The sequence below is a fragment of the Scardinius erythrophthalmus genome (assembly GCF_964197995.2).
Source record: "Scardinius erythrophthalmus genome assembly, chromosome: 2".
NCBI lineage: Eukaryota > Metazoa > Chordata > Actinopteri > Cypriniformes > Leuciscidae > Scardinius > Scardinius erythrophthalmus.
In genome coordinates this window covers 51,062,300-51,077,100 of record NC_138222.1, presented here as the reverse complement: position 1 = coordinate 51,077,100, position 14,801 = coordinate 51,062,300, and the positions used below count along the sequence as shown (strand labels likewise).

At 36.6% G+C, this 14,801-nt stretch overlaps 2 protein-coding genes across 2 annotated transcripts; one reads left to right on the top strand and one right to left on the bottom strand.

Moving 5' to 3' along the window:
* Positions 1–1,814: 1,814 nt before the first annotated feature.
* rplp2b (ribosomal protein, large P2 b) lies at positions 1,815–7,863 on the top strand. The gene is made up of 5 exons (XM_081356199.1): positions 1,815–2,003; positions 2,561–2,684; positions 2,797–2,845; positions 7,197–7,292; positions 7,746–7,863. The coding sequence occupies exons 2-5, from the start codon at positions 2,562–2,564 to the stop codon at positions 7,820–7,822; spliced, it is 345 nt and encodes a 114-aa protein (XP_081212325.1). The 5' UTR covers positions 1,815–2,003; position 2,561; the 3' UTR covers positions 7,823–7,863.
* A 4,660-nt stretch (positions 7,864–12,523) lies between these two features.
* Positions 12,524–13,633, bottom strand: saa (serum amyloid A). The gene is made up of 4 exons (XM_081356186.1): positions 13,495–13,633; positions 13,252–13,347; positions 13,036–13,174; positions 12,524–12,904 (listed from the first exon to the last, which is right to left on the bottom strand). Exons 2-4 carry the CDS (start codon positions 13,337–13,339, stop codon positions 12,766–12,768), a joined length of 366 nt encoding a protein of 121 aa, XP_081212312.1. The 5' UTR covers positions 13,340–13,347; positions 13,495–13,633; the 3' UTR covers positions 12,524–12,765.
* Between the last annotated feature and the right edge of the window lie 1,168 nt (positions 13,634–14,801).

The following is a 14,801-nucleotide window of genomic DNA, read 5'->3' as shown; positions in this document are numbered from 1 at the left end:
ACAGTTCAATGACTCGATTTCTGAACCGAATCGGCTTTTTTGAACGGGTGAGTTGAAGGAATGAGTCAACAGTTTTCATTCCTGAATGAATGAATTTTAATAAATCGGTTGAAATAATGATCGATTCAAGAAGGTCACTTGTCGCCACCTACTGGTGTATCGGTGCAACATGCAGAAACATTCCGTGCAAAAATAAATATTCTAAAATGAATTTTCTTTCATCATTTATTAACTATCATATCGTCCATAGTCTTATGTAGTCTTTTATAAAGCCATACAAGTAACGTTTTTATTTATTCATTCATTTATTTTCATTTTTGACAGTTATTTCACTTTAATTGCATAGATTATTATAACTGTTATCATCATAATTATTATATATTATATTAATTATAATTTTGATTATATAGAATATCATTATTTTTATCTCTGAATACAATTCACTTCCACTGTATGGACATTTATGCTTTTTTTTTTTTTTTACTTTTTTTGTTATCTATGCATATATGTATATTTTTTGGCATAATGTTCATTGTATTCTGGCCTATAGTCTGTGGAGAACCATTCCTGTAAGATTTTTTATTGTACTTTGATCAAGGTATCTCATCTTTGAAAAGAGTAGTCAGGTCATCCTGTCAAAAAAAAAATCATTAAGTCATCTAGGTTGAAATAACATGATTATTTCATTCCATTTTTGAAATTTCATTTTTGGGTGAACTATTATTCACAAATCCATGTCACACTGACATCAGTGCTAAATCAGACAGTCTGATGTGCTCTTTACACTCACATTCTTACCAATCTTTCTATATCAGAAACCTTTTCATGATGATTTTCTAACACACTTGCATGAGCAATTAAAACAAGTTCACATAAAATGAAATTTTGTCATTAATTATTCATTCCAAGCCTGTATGATTTTCTTTCTTCTGTAAAACAAAATAATGAGATTTTAGCCAGAATGCATTAACTGCTCTTTTGCATACAATGAAGGTAGATTGATATTCTAAAACAGCTGTGTGTGTGATACAGACAGCTGTGTAATCTAACAAATATTTAAATGGTAGCCTATTCTAGAATGTTGTTACCTTGAGCATTATTTACCTACAGTGTTTTCTTAAAGTTAGAAAATATTATTATTTTTAAATATTATAAATATTATTATTTTAATAAGTAAAATAAGTGTAATTCACAAGTTATTTTCTGACTCTGTTGTCCAGGTAATTGTGATTTTGCGTAATAGTCCTACCACTGATCTATATAGAATGACAATATCAACAATATCAAACAATGTCATTATATAGATCAGTGAGTCCTACACTTTTAAATATGCTCACGAGTAGGATGATGATAAACAATGACCTCTGCTGGCATGTTTTAGACTGTAATGGTACATTTTTGCTTTTGAGGATTTCATTGATATAATAACGAAATATATTGGAATTTATCAGATTAATTTTGTTCTGTAGACTTTTAGAAGGAAAACAACACGATAGAGTGAGAAGAAAAGAAGGCCTAACTCCACAAACAATGAGCAACCTAGTCCTAGAGGACATGCATTCATCAGTCTGTGCTTTTCTGCCATTTCTCTGAAAGTTATAAAAGTGTCCATACATTTTTTAAATGATGTGTTTCCTAAATGTAAACGATGATGTAGCCAAAAACAGTAAACAAACAGCACATTTATGGAAAATTTTCCTGTCATATCTACTGGGCACACTGAACTATTATAGTTCAGTGATTGATATTACGCTAATTAATATTAGCGTAATATGTTTAATTAAACATAATGTTTCATCCATAGGATTTCATCCGAAAAAAGGGGGGAACGAGAAGAGACTCCGCCCTCAACCTCGTGATTGACGTGCTTTTCGTCTTTTCGATTCGCTCCTCACAGGTGACGTCATTGGTCGTGTCGTTTTTCCGGTTTTCGCCACCCTTCCGCTTCCTTTCTGCTTGCACGAGCCCGCTTGTGAACACGCGAGTCTTCCTCTCTCCGCAAAGTGAGTGAATAAAAGCACCGATTTAACAAGCACACATAAAGTTCAAACGAGCGAATGATGAATGTATTAGAAACAATAAAGACCCTCAGTCCTTCATTTGCTAGACTGATATCGTACAGAAGCTCAGATTGATGTATTATACTCAGTACGCTAACGTTAGCAGTAATTCACTCAGCCATGTGGCAAAAGAGTAGCTTACGATAGTAAAAGAAATGCAAAGATGTAGTAAAAGATGGCGTGTGAGACATTGTTTTATTTAAAGTACACTAAATGTCTTCCTATTCTTTTAATATGCATCACTTTAGTAGGAGAAGAACTCAAATATTGTTTAGTTAAGGTTTTATGTACACATTTGTGATGCACCTTTTTTTGTTTTTTAAACGTATGAATTGAATAAATATAGTGTAAAATTAACTCCTTTACATTTTGAAGTTTTGTTTGCTATAATTAAATTTGTTGAATGTAAAAAATCATTATTGAGGCATTCAGCTCTCAAATATTTTTGAATGATGACCATTATTCTGGTTAATGCATTAATTTCTCTTTATTTGATGTAGGATGCGTTACGTAGCTGCTTACCTGCTCGCTGCCCTTGGAGGCAAAGATAGTCCCAGCACAGGCGACATCAAGAAGATCCTGGAGAGCGTCGGCATTGAAGCCGATGATACTCGTATGAGCAAGGTAAATCTATTCATAAAACTGCGCATGAACACTGAGAGAGGATCAAATGTTGTGCTTGTAAAGGACTACATACATTAAGCTTGTCTTTAATGTTGACTTTTCTGTATTGTAGGTTGTGTCCGAGCTCAATGGCAAAAATGTCGAGGAAGTGATTGTCCAAGGTAAGTTTGGTTGTTTTAAACTGGTAGCATAGTGTTACAGATGTGTTTGAGATGTTTAAAGGGTTAGTTCACCCAAAAATGAACATTCTGTAAGTAATTACTCACCCTCATGTTGTTCCAACCCCGTAAGACTTTCGTTCATCTTCGGAACACAAATTAAAGGGGGGTGAAATGCTCATTTTCACTCAATCTCCTGTTAATCTTGAGTACCTATAGAGTAATATTGCATCCTTCATATCTCCAAAAAGTCTTTTGTTTTATTATATGTGATGCGATCTGGGAAAACCATTCGGATGTCGCGCTGGGCCGTTTTCAGTAAATTCCAAAATAGTTTGAATGTCATTTTTTTTGTCAATTTTTTTTTCCATTAAATTATCATTCTATAACATCTTTTCTCTTATCTCTGAAAATATCTTGGCAAAATTCCCTTGTTTAGTGCAGAAAAACAGCGATTTATAGTGTCAAGCTGAAAATACTCTCTTTCTCTAATGCATTCTATGCGACCATTTCTCTAACGCCCGGCAGAGGTGAAAAAAAAAAAACAATCGCCGTATATCCCATACATCTGTCCGTCCCTTAACACTACAAAGATAGTTTACCTTTAAAATAAACCACATACATGTACAGTGAATGTGTATAGTGCGCATCTCGCGGCAATCCTGTTTAAACTATAACGTCACGCAGTTTTATAACAGTCGCGAGATGGACAAGAAGCGTCTCGACGGTGACAGTTAATTAAACCTGTTTTTCTCAAAATTCCGTTCCAGAAAATCATAGCGATCGGCCGACTTCAGATAAACATAACTTTTGCTACCAACAAGCTATGATAAAAATAAAAACAGATTTGGAAAGGGCTTGATACCAGCTTCCATATGATATCAAAATCTGTAATAGGTAAAATTTCACCATGTGGTGGGTTTTCCCAGATCGCATCACATATTTTTAATTGAAAGATTGGCTGTACTAGCCTGGTTCTACCAGACTCTCGTACATTTCATTTGTACAGAGAGTCTGGCCTCTCTCCATTGACAAGCGTTAACTTCCTTGTAGGCGGGTACTCTGTCGAAGTTTAAAACTATTGGATCTGCCCAGAGTCACTCTGGATCTGCCATAACCAATCGCTAACATTTGGTCGTGACGTATGTCAACTCAAACTAGCGCACGATCTCAACGTCATCGTTCTCAGCCACTCCCTCTGTTCGCTGATTGGTCCTACAAAAAATTGATTTCTGGAAACCTAAGAATATACAGCAGTCCCAGACGTAGTACTGAAGGAAAATGAAATTGAGCGGAAGTACGTAGGAGGGCGGAGCCAGGCTATGGCTGTACCGAGTCTTTCCGGAAAAAAACGAGCGGCTGGGGGCTGGTCGTGTGGGCGGAGCTAAAGCTGTGCTAACGCGCCGAGCTAACAACACACAGAGACATTTGTTCAACAGTTTTACTCACCGTTCCAACGCACGACCGCGAACCTTTATCATTGTGACTGCTCGATCCTGCTCGATCCTTAAGCATTAGACGATCTGGGCTTTGTTTATAAAACAATCATCGTCGAAATGCAGGGAACAACAGTCTTACACAACGTTTATGCTCAGGAAAACAAACTCCATCCACGGGTGCCTTAACGCCGGGTTCTTTGGGAATCTGTGCAGGGTTGTCTTGCCCTGGCAACTAAAAACACGCTTCTTTGGTGACACTGACTTCCCAAAAGCCGGGCAGGACGCTTTGATGGCGAACTGCTTTCACTCTCTTGCTCTGTTTTACGAGTGCGCGCGCGCCCGCGATCTTACCGGAGAAGTGCCCTTAGGACCCATATAAGGAAATTCCGCCCTCTCTTACGTCAGACAGAGCCATACTCGAAAAAAACTTTCCGAAACTTGACAAACCGGAAGGACAATTTTTGGAACAAAAATACTCCTTCAAACGTACAACTTAACTTTTGAAACTTTGACCATGTTTAGCATGGGAATCCAACTCTTTAACAGTGTAAAAAACTCAGTATGCATGAAACAGTAATTCACCCCCCCTTTAAGATATTTTTGATGAAATCTGAGTGCTGGCTCACTCCTCCATAGGCTTCTAAGATACTATAACTTGTTGGCCCAGAAAATGTATTAAAGACATTGTTAATATAGTCCAAGTGACTCCAGTGGCTCAATCTTAAGTTTATAAAGCAACGAGAATACTTTTTGTGCGCAAAAACAAAAATAACGACTTTATTCCACTTTTCATTTCCTTCTCTCTGGACCTCGAGTTTTTTTACGTAGTGTAACAGTGTAGCGCGTCTGTGTTTCACGCCACCACGTATCACACACATGACCAGAGTCGCCCAATAGTGAGCCTACGTGGTGACGTGCAACACAGACGCGCTACACTGTTACACTACGTAAAAAAAACTCGAGGCCCAGAGAGAAGGAAATGAAAAGTGGAATAAAGTCGTTAATTTTGTTTGTTTTTGCGCACAAAAAGTATTCTCGTCGCTTTATAAACTTAAGATTGAGCCACTGGAGTCACTTGGACTATATTAACAATGTCTTTAATACATTTTCTGGGCCAGCAAGTTATAGTATCTTAGAAGCCTACGGAGGAGTGAGACATGGCTCAGATTTCATCAAAAATATCTTAATTTGTGTTCCGAAGATGAACGAAAGTCTTACGGGGTTGGAACAACATGAGGGTGATTAATTACTTACAGAATTTTCATTTTTGGGTGAACTAACCCTTCAAGTCCAGGCTAGGGTTCCCATGGTCATGGAAAACCTGAAAAAATATCAGGGAATTTTAAAACTGTTTCAAAGCTTTAAAAAGTTTTGAATGTCAAATCCGCTGACTATATAGTTGACTATATATAAAATTCCGCTGACTATATAATTAAAGGCTTAGTTTATCTAAAAATACACATTCAATATTCACCCTCATGCCTTTCCAAACCCATAAGATTTTCATTCATTTTCGAAATGTAGATATTTTCTAAATTTATAGTCTATTTACCCAAAACTCTGACATCAAACAGAATTGAGTATTCAGACAGACCTTGGTATAATCACATATAAACATTGACCAGCGAACAAACAGAAGCGCAACCGTACTTGCTTGATGCTCAAGAACCAATGAGATTATCGCGTCACACCAACATGTTTGAGCTTACCCATGAACCAATGAGGTTTGTTCTCACGCATCAAGCAAGCACGGTTGAGCTTCTGTTTATATTGCTCAGTGTTTAAATGTGATTATACAATGGTCTGTCTGAATACTCAATTCTGTTTGGCTCTAAGGTGTGCATTTAAAACTGTTTAATGCACAGATATTTCCAGCCAGTTTAATCACTGTTCTGTATTAATGCGCTGATTTCATTGAAGCACACAGAGATTGGAGATTGCACTGTGCACGCACACAAACGTTCAGGAGCACCGAAATACTGGCCCGCAACTTTTATTAATTAAAATAGCTTTACTACTGAATTGCGCTACATTGTTTCTCAGCAACGAGGGGGTAAAATACAGTTTCTGAATCTCGACTATTAGAGGAAAGATGCTGCACAGACAGGTGATTCACAAACATATTTCTCTTTCTCTCTAAAATTAATTGAAATAAAGGCTATAATTCATTCAAATAAATGTGATCTTACGGCACTAAGATCCTCAGTCTGATTTAAAGGGGGCATAATTTTAGATCAAACGAGCCATAACTGATGAAAATAACCCTAATTTTTACTTTTCCAGGTCAAATATTGTTCTGAAAACACCAATAACAGTTTTAACTTGTTAATGCTGGCCAATGACCATGGTATAAGTGGAATATTCATGTCTAACTGTGTGTTAAACAATTTAAATACACTCCACTTCACATCGGGTGGTTCTTTGCCTCCATGTCATGCATTAAAATCGTTTATTGCACATCTTGCCGTGGATTGTCCCCTGCGTAAAAGCCAAATTAAGCTTGGTCATCATATAAAGCGTTAGTGTCTCTTCAGAAGACTTTAATTAAACTTCTGGATTCATATGGATTTATTTAAGTCTTTTTATAAACGTTTTAAACCGTCAATGAGTAACAATTTTCATTTTAGGGTGAAACCTTTAAGACTTATTTTCATTGGCATTTAAGTTTGTACGTTTGGGTGTTACGTAGGCTTTTTTTGATTTATGTAATTGTCTTGTACAGCACTTTGGTCTACCTTGAGGATATTAAGAATTTAAGAGAAATTCCAGCTTTAAAATTGTTTCATAGGAATTGATTTTTGAGTGTTTATATATATTATACATGGGAACCCTGCAGAGTGTCCTGGATAAGAAACAAGGGTACAGGATAAGTTTGAGCATGTCTCAGTGTGTGTGTGTTTGTCGCCGTCTGTCAGGTTTCAGTAAGCTGGCCAGCGTGCCGTCCGGTGGTGCTGTAGCCGTTTCCGGCTCTGCCGCCCCATCTGCTGGAGCATCTGCTGCCGCCCCTGCAGGTCAGTGCCTTATTTTACCCTGTCTATCTCTCTCATGGGGTTTGACAGTATAGCTCACAACTTTTTAGCATATAAATGCTAAAAGCATAACATGCTTTAGCATGATAAATTTCAATTATAGGCAAGTAGATTCAAAATGTTTAAAGTAACTAAACAGTAAAGTTGCTGAAAGTAATCGAAGTATGTTTTCACTAAATAAACGCTATTATGGTTGTATCTATATTTATCTATTGTGAATGATGCAAGTATTTCTCAATGTCTTGATCATTCTTTCAACCAACAAACATTTTGTCATTGTCTTTAAATTTATATTTTATTGGCATATTTTAGATGATATTAAGGGCAGTATTATGAAATCAATAAATGTGAACTGTTCAGGGTGGAGTGTTGGTTGGTTTCCTTTAGGTCCTGTGATGTTGTTAACGTCTTTATCCCTTTTCTTTTTTCCTGCAGCGGAGGAGAAGAAAGAAGAGAAGAAAGAGGAGTCTGAAGAATCCGAAGATGACATGGGATTCGGACTCTTTGACTAATCTGTCTCCTCGGGACCAAAATAAAGTTTATTACAAAATGATTTTTGCTTCCTAGTTCATTTCAGAATTTAAGGTCTTTTTCAATGTTTATAATGTGGAGTAGGATGAGTGATTAGAATCTGTACCCCACTATCACACACAAATACACGAGTTACAATCTAGTTACATTTTCACTGCTTTGAATCTGATGCCACTCAAATAACTTTTCCTCCAGTAATTTCTATGCAAAAACCCATTGGTTGAAGGCATGAAATCTTGTAATATTGTGTTTTATTTAAATACACACACTACGCTAAACATTGATTACAAATAGCTTCATGACTGCAAGCCTGAGACTTAAAAAAAAAAAAAAAAAAGGATGATCCTTAGTCTGTGTAATATTTCCCTCACAAAAAATATTAAAAGCTCACATTACATATATATATATTAAATCTTTGCACATAAATTGTAAACTAAAACCTCTCAAGCACGGCATTCTTACATTGTGTTGAGGCAGTTTCTAATCTTGTCTTTTTGCTGAGTCAGTGTTTTCATTGACCGTAATGGGCTTGTGCTTGGACGTGGAGTTTCCAGAGTGTTATGTGACGCAAATGTTTTGGTTCTTGTGGCCAATGCCTGTGTTGCATAACTTTTTCGGGGAAGTCAGTTGTCTTAGTCCAACATGATTATTTACTTAGGATCACAAAGGTGCAAAAAACATGTACATGTAGCTATCTACTATTCTAATCCAAACATTATATAACTGAATAGTTTATATCTGAATATGTATTTTTTAATGCATTTGGCGGACACTTTTCTCCAAAGTGATTAGTGCATTCAAGTTACATGTATGATCAGGTCATGCATTCCTGGGAATCAAACCCATGATCTTGATGTTGCTAGTGCCATTCATCAGGATGTGAATCCAAGATGAAGTTAATCATTTTTGTGGTATTTTTCCCCCTTATGAAATGATTCAAAACAGATCATTGACTACCTTAATTTCAGTTTTGCTTTTGTATGGAATTTTGCTGTTTGCACTCCCAAATATTAAAACAGTTTGTTCTTTCAGTGTAAACACTGAATCATCCCAATACATGGAAATTCCAGATGCCTGCAGTCAGATGTAGCCAACACTAGCAAAACATTGTGTTTGCAACTTTGCATGATATATGATTTCACTTTCATTAGGTACATTGGCAAAATAATTTTGACTTTCAGTTTTATTGAAAGTTTGAAGTTTTAGTGCAACAGTAAATCAGACAAGAGCATCAAACAACATAGAATGATTGCAAGATGGGAATATATTAAAAAATAAAACAAAAACCTTCTTAAATATGAAGCATTTCATGTGTTCATAAAGTCAACTTTTCTAAAGCATTTAAGAACTAAAACACTTTTATCCCTCCTTCATTATGAGTTAAAACTTGGGAATATGTTACCAAATGAAATAAAATTGACACAAAATGTTAGTTCTTTTATAATAGTCGTGAAGGGCTGGTTTAAAAGAAACCAGAATTGCACTATTAGTAATGAAATATATGCATGGTGGATTCGTGTACAGACAGTGTGTTTGATTGACCAGCTGGAGGCGCTCCAACTCAAACAACCAGTGACGTGAATGAGACACATTAGTGGGGAAAGACGAGTGGCAGAGAGAGGGAGGACTAGAAGCCTCACAGTACTGTTCATCCACCCATCTATTCCATACATTTGCTATAGCGTTTGTCCTATTGGGTCGTGAGGAGGCTGGAGTCTTTCCCAGCGCCTCGGGTCGTAGGCAGGAAAACACCCTGCACAGGAGGCGGTCCATCACAGGGATAACACACACACACACACACACACACACACACACACACACACACACACACACACACACACACACACACACACACACACACACACACACACACACATTCATATTCACACTGACACCTACAGGCAAACTTACAGTTTCCAATTCACCTGTCCTGTATGTCTTTGGATTGTCAAAGGAAGCCAAAGTCAACACGGGGAGAACAAACTTCACAAAATGGCCTCCTGGCACATTTTGGACTCCAATACTGCACATACGTTGTACTACATGTTTTTGATGTTTTTTTAACGCTTTATTATAGACCTACATGTTGCTGATGTTTTGTTTTTGCCATAACTTTTTTTTTCTTTGGCAAGTAAATTGACTGTATGCTTTCTGAATGAGAATTGTTGCCCGTGTTATGGTGGAACGAGCTTAGTTGAAGTGACATGAAGTTCAGCTCTCATGGCTGTGTGTGTGTGTGTGTGTGTGTGTGTCTACCATTTTTAAGGACAAATTTGTATTTATGTCATACGTATATTACACTGTAAAAAAAAAGTTGCTGACTTAAATTTTTAAGGACACTCAACTTGTTATCATGTTATGTTTAATTCATTTCAACTTAAAGGGGTCATATAATGGTACATGCACTTTTACAAGTTGATTGTACTGAAATGTGTGTTGGCAGTGCCTGTACACAACCATCATAAAATGATAAAAATCCATCCAGTGTTTTTTTTTTAATCTTATATGTTTCCTCCTGTCTCAAATCAAGCTGTTCGATATTGTGACGTCACAAAATCGACGCCCCTCCCACAATGGTTGATTGAAAGCAGCGTTTCAACACAGACCCGCCCTCGTGAGCGAGCTGTCAATCATAGCCCGCGCCAACCGGTGCGTTCATTGCTGATAGCTGCAGCACTGAGTAGAGTGGCGTCTAAGCGATTGTGGTGCTCTGTTCTTGGGTGTAATAACGAACACAGCAGTCATACTGATGATGTTTCTAAATCCGTACAGCTGAAGACGCAGTGGCTGAGTTTGTTTTCGAAGGGAATATTCCCCACGATCATCAATGCTTTCATGTTTGCGCGAATCATTTCACCAGACTGCTTTACAAACGAGGGTCAGTATAAAGCTGGGTAGGGTTGCACCAGCCGTTCGTAAGTTCTTTCTTAAATTGGAACGTAAAGTCCACACTAGAGGCTTAGTAACTACTAGCTAGTTTGTAACTAACTCTGAACTTTATTCCGTTTCACCATTTGTTCGTAAGCTAGTAGGTCGTAAGCTCTCCGTAAAGTAATGCGTAGTCGCATAATATGACGTTTAGCCTCGGTTATCCAATAGCAGCCTTCAAATACGTGAGCAGATGTTGTGTTGAAATGCTGTGAATTTCAGTTTATCCTTCATTCTTTTGCCTCACGTTACTAACGGTAAAAATAAGTTTCCATTAAATACGATACTTGATCATGAATAGCATAAGTGTTTTTATATGTAACATTCAGAAACTGTATTTGAAATTAAATGAATAAGGATAAATAAATAAATATTGATACAAAAAGCATAAGAAATTACGTTTATTGATTATGACTGATATTTGACATGCACACCATGGACCGATGCACACAGCGACGTGCTGTTTAGGATGGGTTTGTGTTAAAGATAGCCTCTAACAAAGTAATCTTTTCACATAATGTTCTCTCTCTTAAAATGTAAGCAAGTGTAAATGTCTGCATAATCATATATGTATTAAGAATTGAAGTCTGTCAGGTAAAATAATAGCTTATTGATGAAGTTCAGTGTGTTTGATATTTTATTCCATCCGTTACTCCTGATCGGAGGCTGCCGTAAATATTTAGTTTAAACGTAGAGTTACGCTTCAACTAAGTTTAATGGTGCAACGCAAAAATATTTAGAAGTGCGCAAGTCGTAACTTAGTGTCCATTTACGTCAAAACTAGGCTAAGTTATAACTTACGCCCAGCTGGTGCAACCGGCCCCTGGTTATTTGCTAAGAAGCTGCTCCTGAAAAAAGGATCAGTACCAACTATTCGTGTTCCTGCTGAACCTCCAGAAGAACAAGTGAGTGTAACGTTTTATTGACCTTTATATTAATCTTTATATTAATCTTTGCAAATAGCTTGCACGCTTCACGATGAATGCGGCTATTTTTACACTCAGGTACATTACGGCATGTTTTCTATGTATGACGTTATCAATATAATTCATAATCCCACGTTTATAATGAACGACGCATTATGGTTATTGTCAGAGAATGTCCATAGACGGCTCTGGTTATTGTGTTATTGTGTTACAAACGGTGTACTCTCCAGTAGCACCTCAATGCAGTAGGCTACACAAGATCCGAGGGGAGGAGTCGGATCTTATATAAGGGGTGGGTTTAGGGATCAGGGGGTGGAGATTGGTAGGTTTAGGTATATAAGGTGGGAGGAGTTGGATTTTATCCGACTCCTCCCCCCGGATTTTATGCTCTGCAGTGAGGACCATCTCGTACGCACAGAACAGAGGGGCGGGGTGAGCAAAGCTCATTATCATTTAAAGACACATACACTGAAACGGCGTGCTGAAAACAGAGCTGTTTTTGACCAGGTAAAATTAGTGTTTTCTTACAATACTAATGAGAATTTTTAATTAAACTATATTACAAACTTTTAATTTAGACCCTAAAGAATCATATTAGCTTGTACAAAAATGACATTATATGACCCCTTTAAACTATATTAAACTGAGTTTAAAAAATGAGTTGATCTTGTATAACTTATAAAAAAGTTAAAAACTTATTTTAATGAGTTAAAGCAATGTAAAAACCTATGTTGTCATAACTTATCAATCATATATTCTTTTACAGTGTACTGTTAAATGCAAATAAAAAAACAAAACAACAACAATGAAAATAGGCATACACATGAATAAGTTGCATTCTTTAATCAGACGCTTAAACATGTTACATAGACTAAATGATGCTCAAAACAGTCAAGTGACATAAAGATTACATTTTTGTTGTCATAAATGCAGATTTAATGAATGATAATCGTCAAGATGTAAAAAGAGAGTGTTAGTTTTATATTTGTTATGCAAGATTTAACCAAGCAATTTTAGAGCAAAAAAAAAAAAATCCTGGAGGCACTGATGATTTGAGAGCTTTTCTGTTTTCAGTACTTCCTGGGAAGGCCGTTGGGCCTGTAGCGGTTGGGGTTTCCACCGTTACGCCCCCAGCGATTGGCCGCCTGGTCAGCTGCAGAATCAGAGTTGCCACGGCGACTGAGACCCTGCACAGCCTCTCTTCCATTACTGCACACATCATTAACATATCATGATTCGAAATTCCCCAAAATCATTTAAACACCCATTTTAATTAAACTAAGTGCTTATCAGGAATCGAGTAATCAAATCTGCCACAGTTAGTATGATTTTGTACGTGCCTGATGACTTTGGCTGCCCATCTGCCTCCCGGGCCTCTTCTTGCAGCATCATAGTTCCCACGTGCATGGAAATACTTGTCTGAGTTCTTCCAGTTGGACTGCCTCATATCCTTGTAGGCTCGCCACATGTCCCTCCCACCTACGAGACATAGTGAAAATGGTTCAAATATGCCTACAGTTTGACTCATAGTGCTATTAAAAGGAAAAATAAGTGACCTCGAGCGGCTTCTCCTGGGAAGCGGTACCACTGCGCCTGGGTCCCAACCACCAAAAACACCACCAGCACAGCAAGAATGAGCTTCATGATTAGAACTGAACACATAAACATATTTGGACAATCCTTAGAAAATGCTTTTATCCTTAGCAACTTATCGTACACTCAAAGAGAAGTGTGATCCCTGTACATAGACATTAGATTTGCATTAATATAGAGGTGAGTCAGTGTAGTCAGTCTCTTACCTTTGTTTTGCTCAGTTCAGTCACATCATGTCTTCATGCAGCCAGCTCCATTTTTATAAGGCTCGGACTGGGCTGGGCATGGATTTTCCCAACTGAGATGCGCCAGATTGCATTAGGAAAATCTGACAGCTCTAATTCAGGGAAAGTCAGAATTTATGAAATATAACTTTATATTTCAGATATTGCGTCAGAAGACAAAGCATTCTGTGATGCAACTCTCAAAACTTTGTAATCTTCATACTGAGATGTACAATACAAAATTAAACCATAAAAATGTAATTCGTCTTCTTCTTCTTCTTCTTCTTTTTCTTCTTCTTCTTCTTCTTCTTCTTCTTCTTCTTCTTCTTCTTCTTCTTCTTCTTCTTCTTATTATTATTATTAATAAAGAATAATTTAAAACATGCAATTGTAATTCGTAAAAAATATTGACACTGCAAATTGTGCAACCTTTATAGTTGGATGTACATTACAAAATGAAACCATAATTAAATGCATGCAAAGGAAGTGTAGTGTGGCAGAAATGCATTAGTTTTGTGGTATAAAGTGCTTATAAAAGTATGTTTAATCAAAATAAATAATTGTAACGTAATTCAACTTAATGTAAATATTATAAATATAAATTTTTTAGTATAAACTTTTCTGACTGAAGTTTAAAATTCATGCAAATAATTTCAGTTTCACTTCTTTACTATTGTCACTTCCAGCTCTCATGGCTGTTGAATCATCTTTATAAAGGTCACTCCGGGAGAAGGAAATTCCAATTGAATTCCAGTTGACCCACACACGGAGAAGTGGGCTATGACCTTATAAGATTGTTTTGTCAGATAATAAATCAATTATTAGCTAAACTACAAATTCAGACTCTTAAACTCTCAAGCGTACAACAGCTCACATGTTTAGTTTCCAGTTACCAAAACAGAAATGAAAATGAGAAATGCATGACAAAGAATATTGTACAAAAGAGGTATTTTAAAAAAATCCCCTAACAAGAACTATCATTCTAACTAAAAACAAATTTTCAAAACATTTTCTAAAATGTATCAGATTTTATTAATTATTTACACTACTAAAATTTGGGGTCGGTCATACATTTTTTTTTAAGTCTATGCTCACTAAGGCTGCATTTATTTGATCAACAATACAGTAAAACTACAATATTGTGCAGCGATTATTACAATTTGAAATAACTATTTTCTATTTGAATGCATTTGAAAAAGTAATTTATTCCTGTGATGCAAATGTGAATTTTCAGCATCATTACTCCAGATGATCCTTCAGAAATCATTCTTAAATGATATGATTTCTGC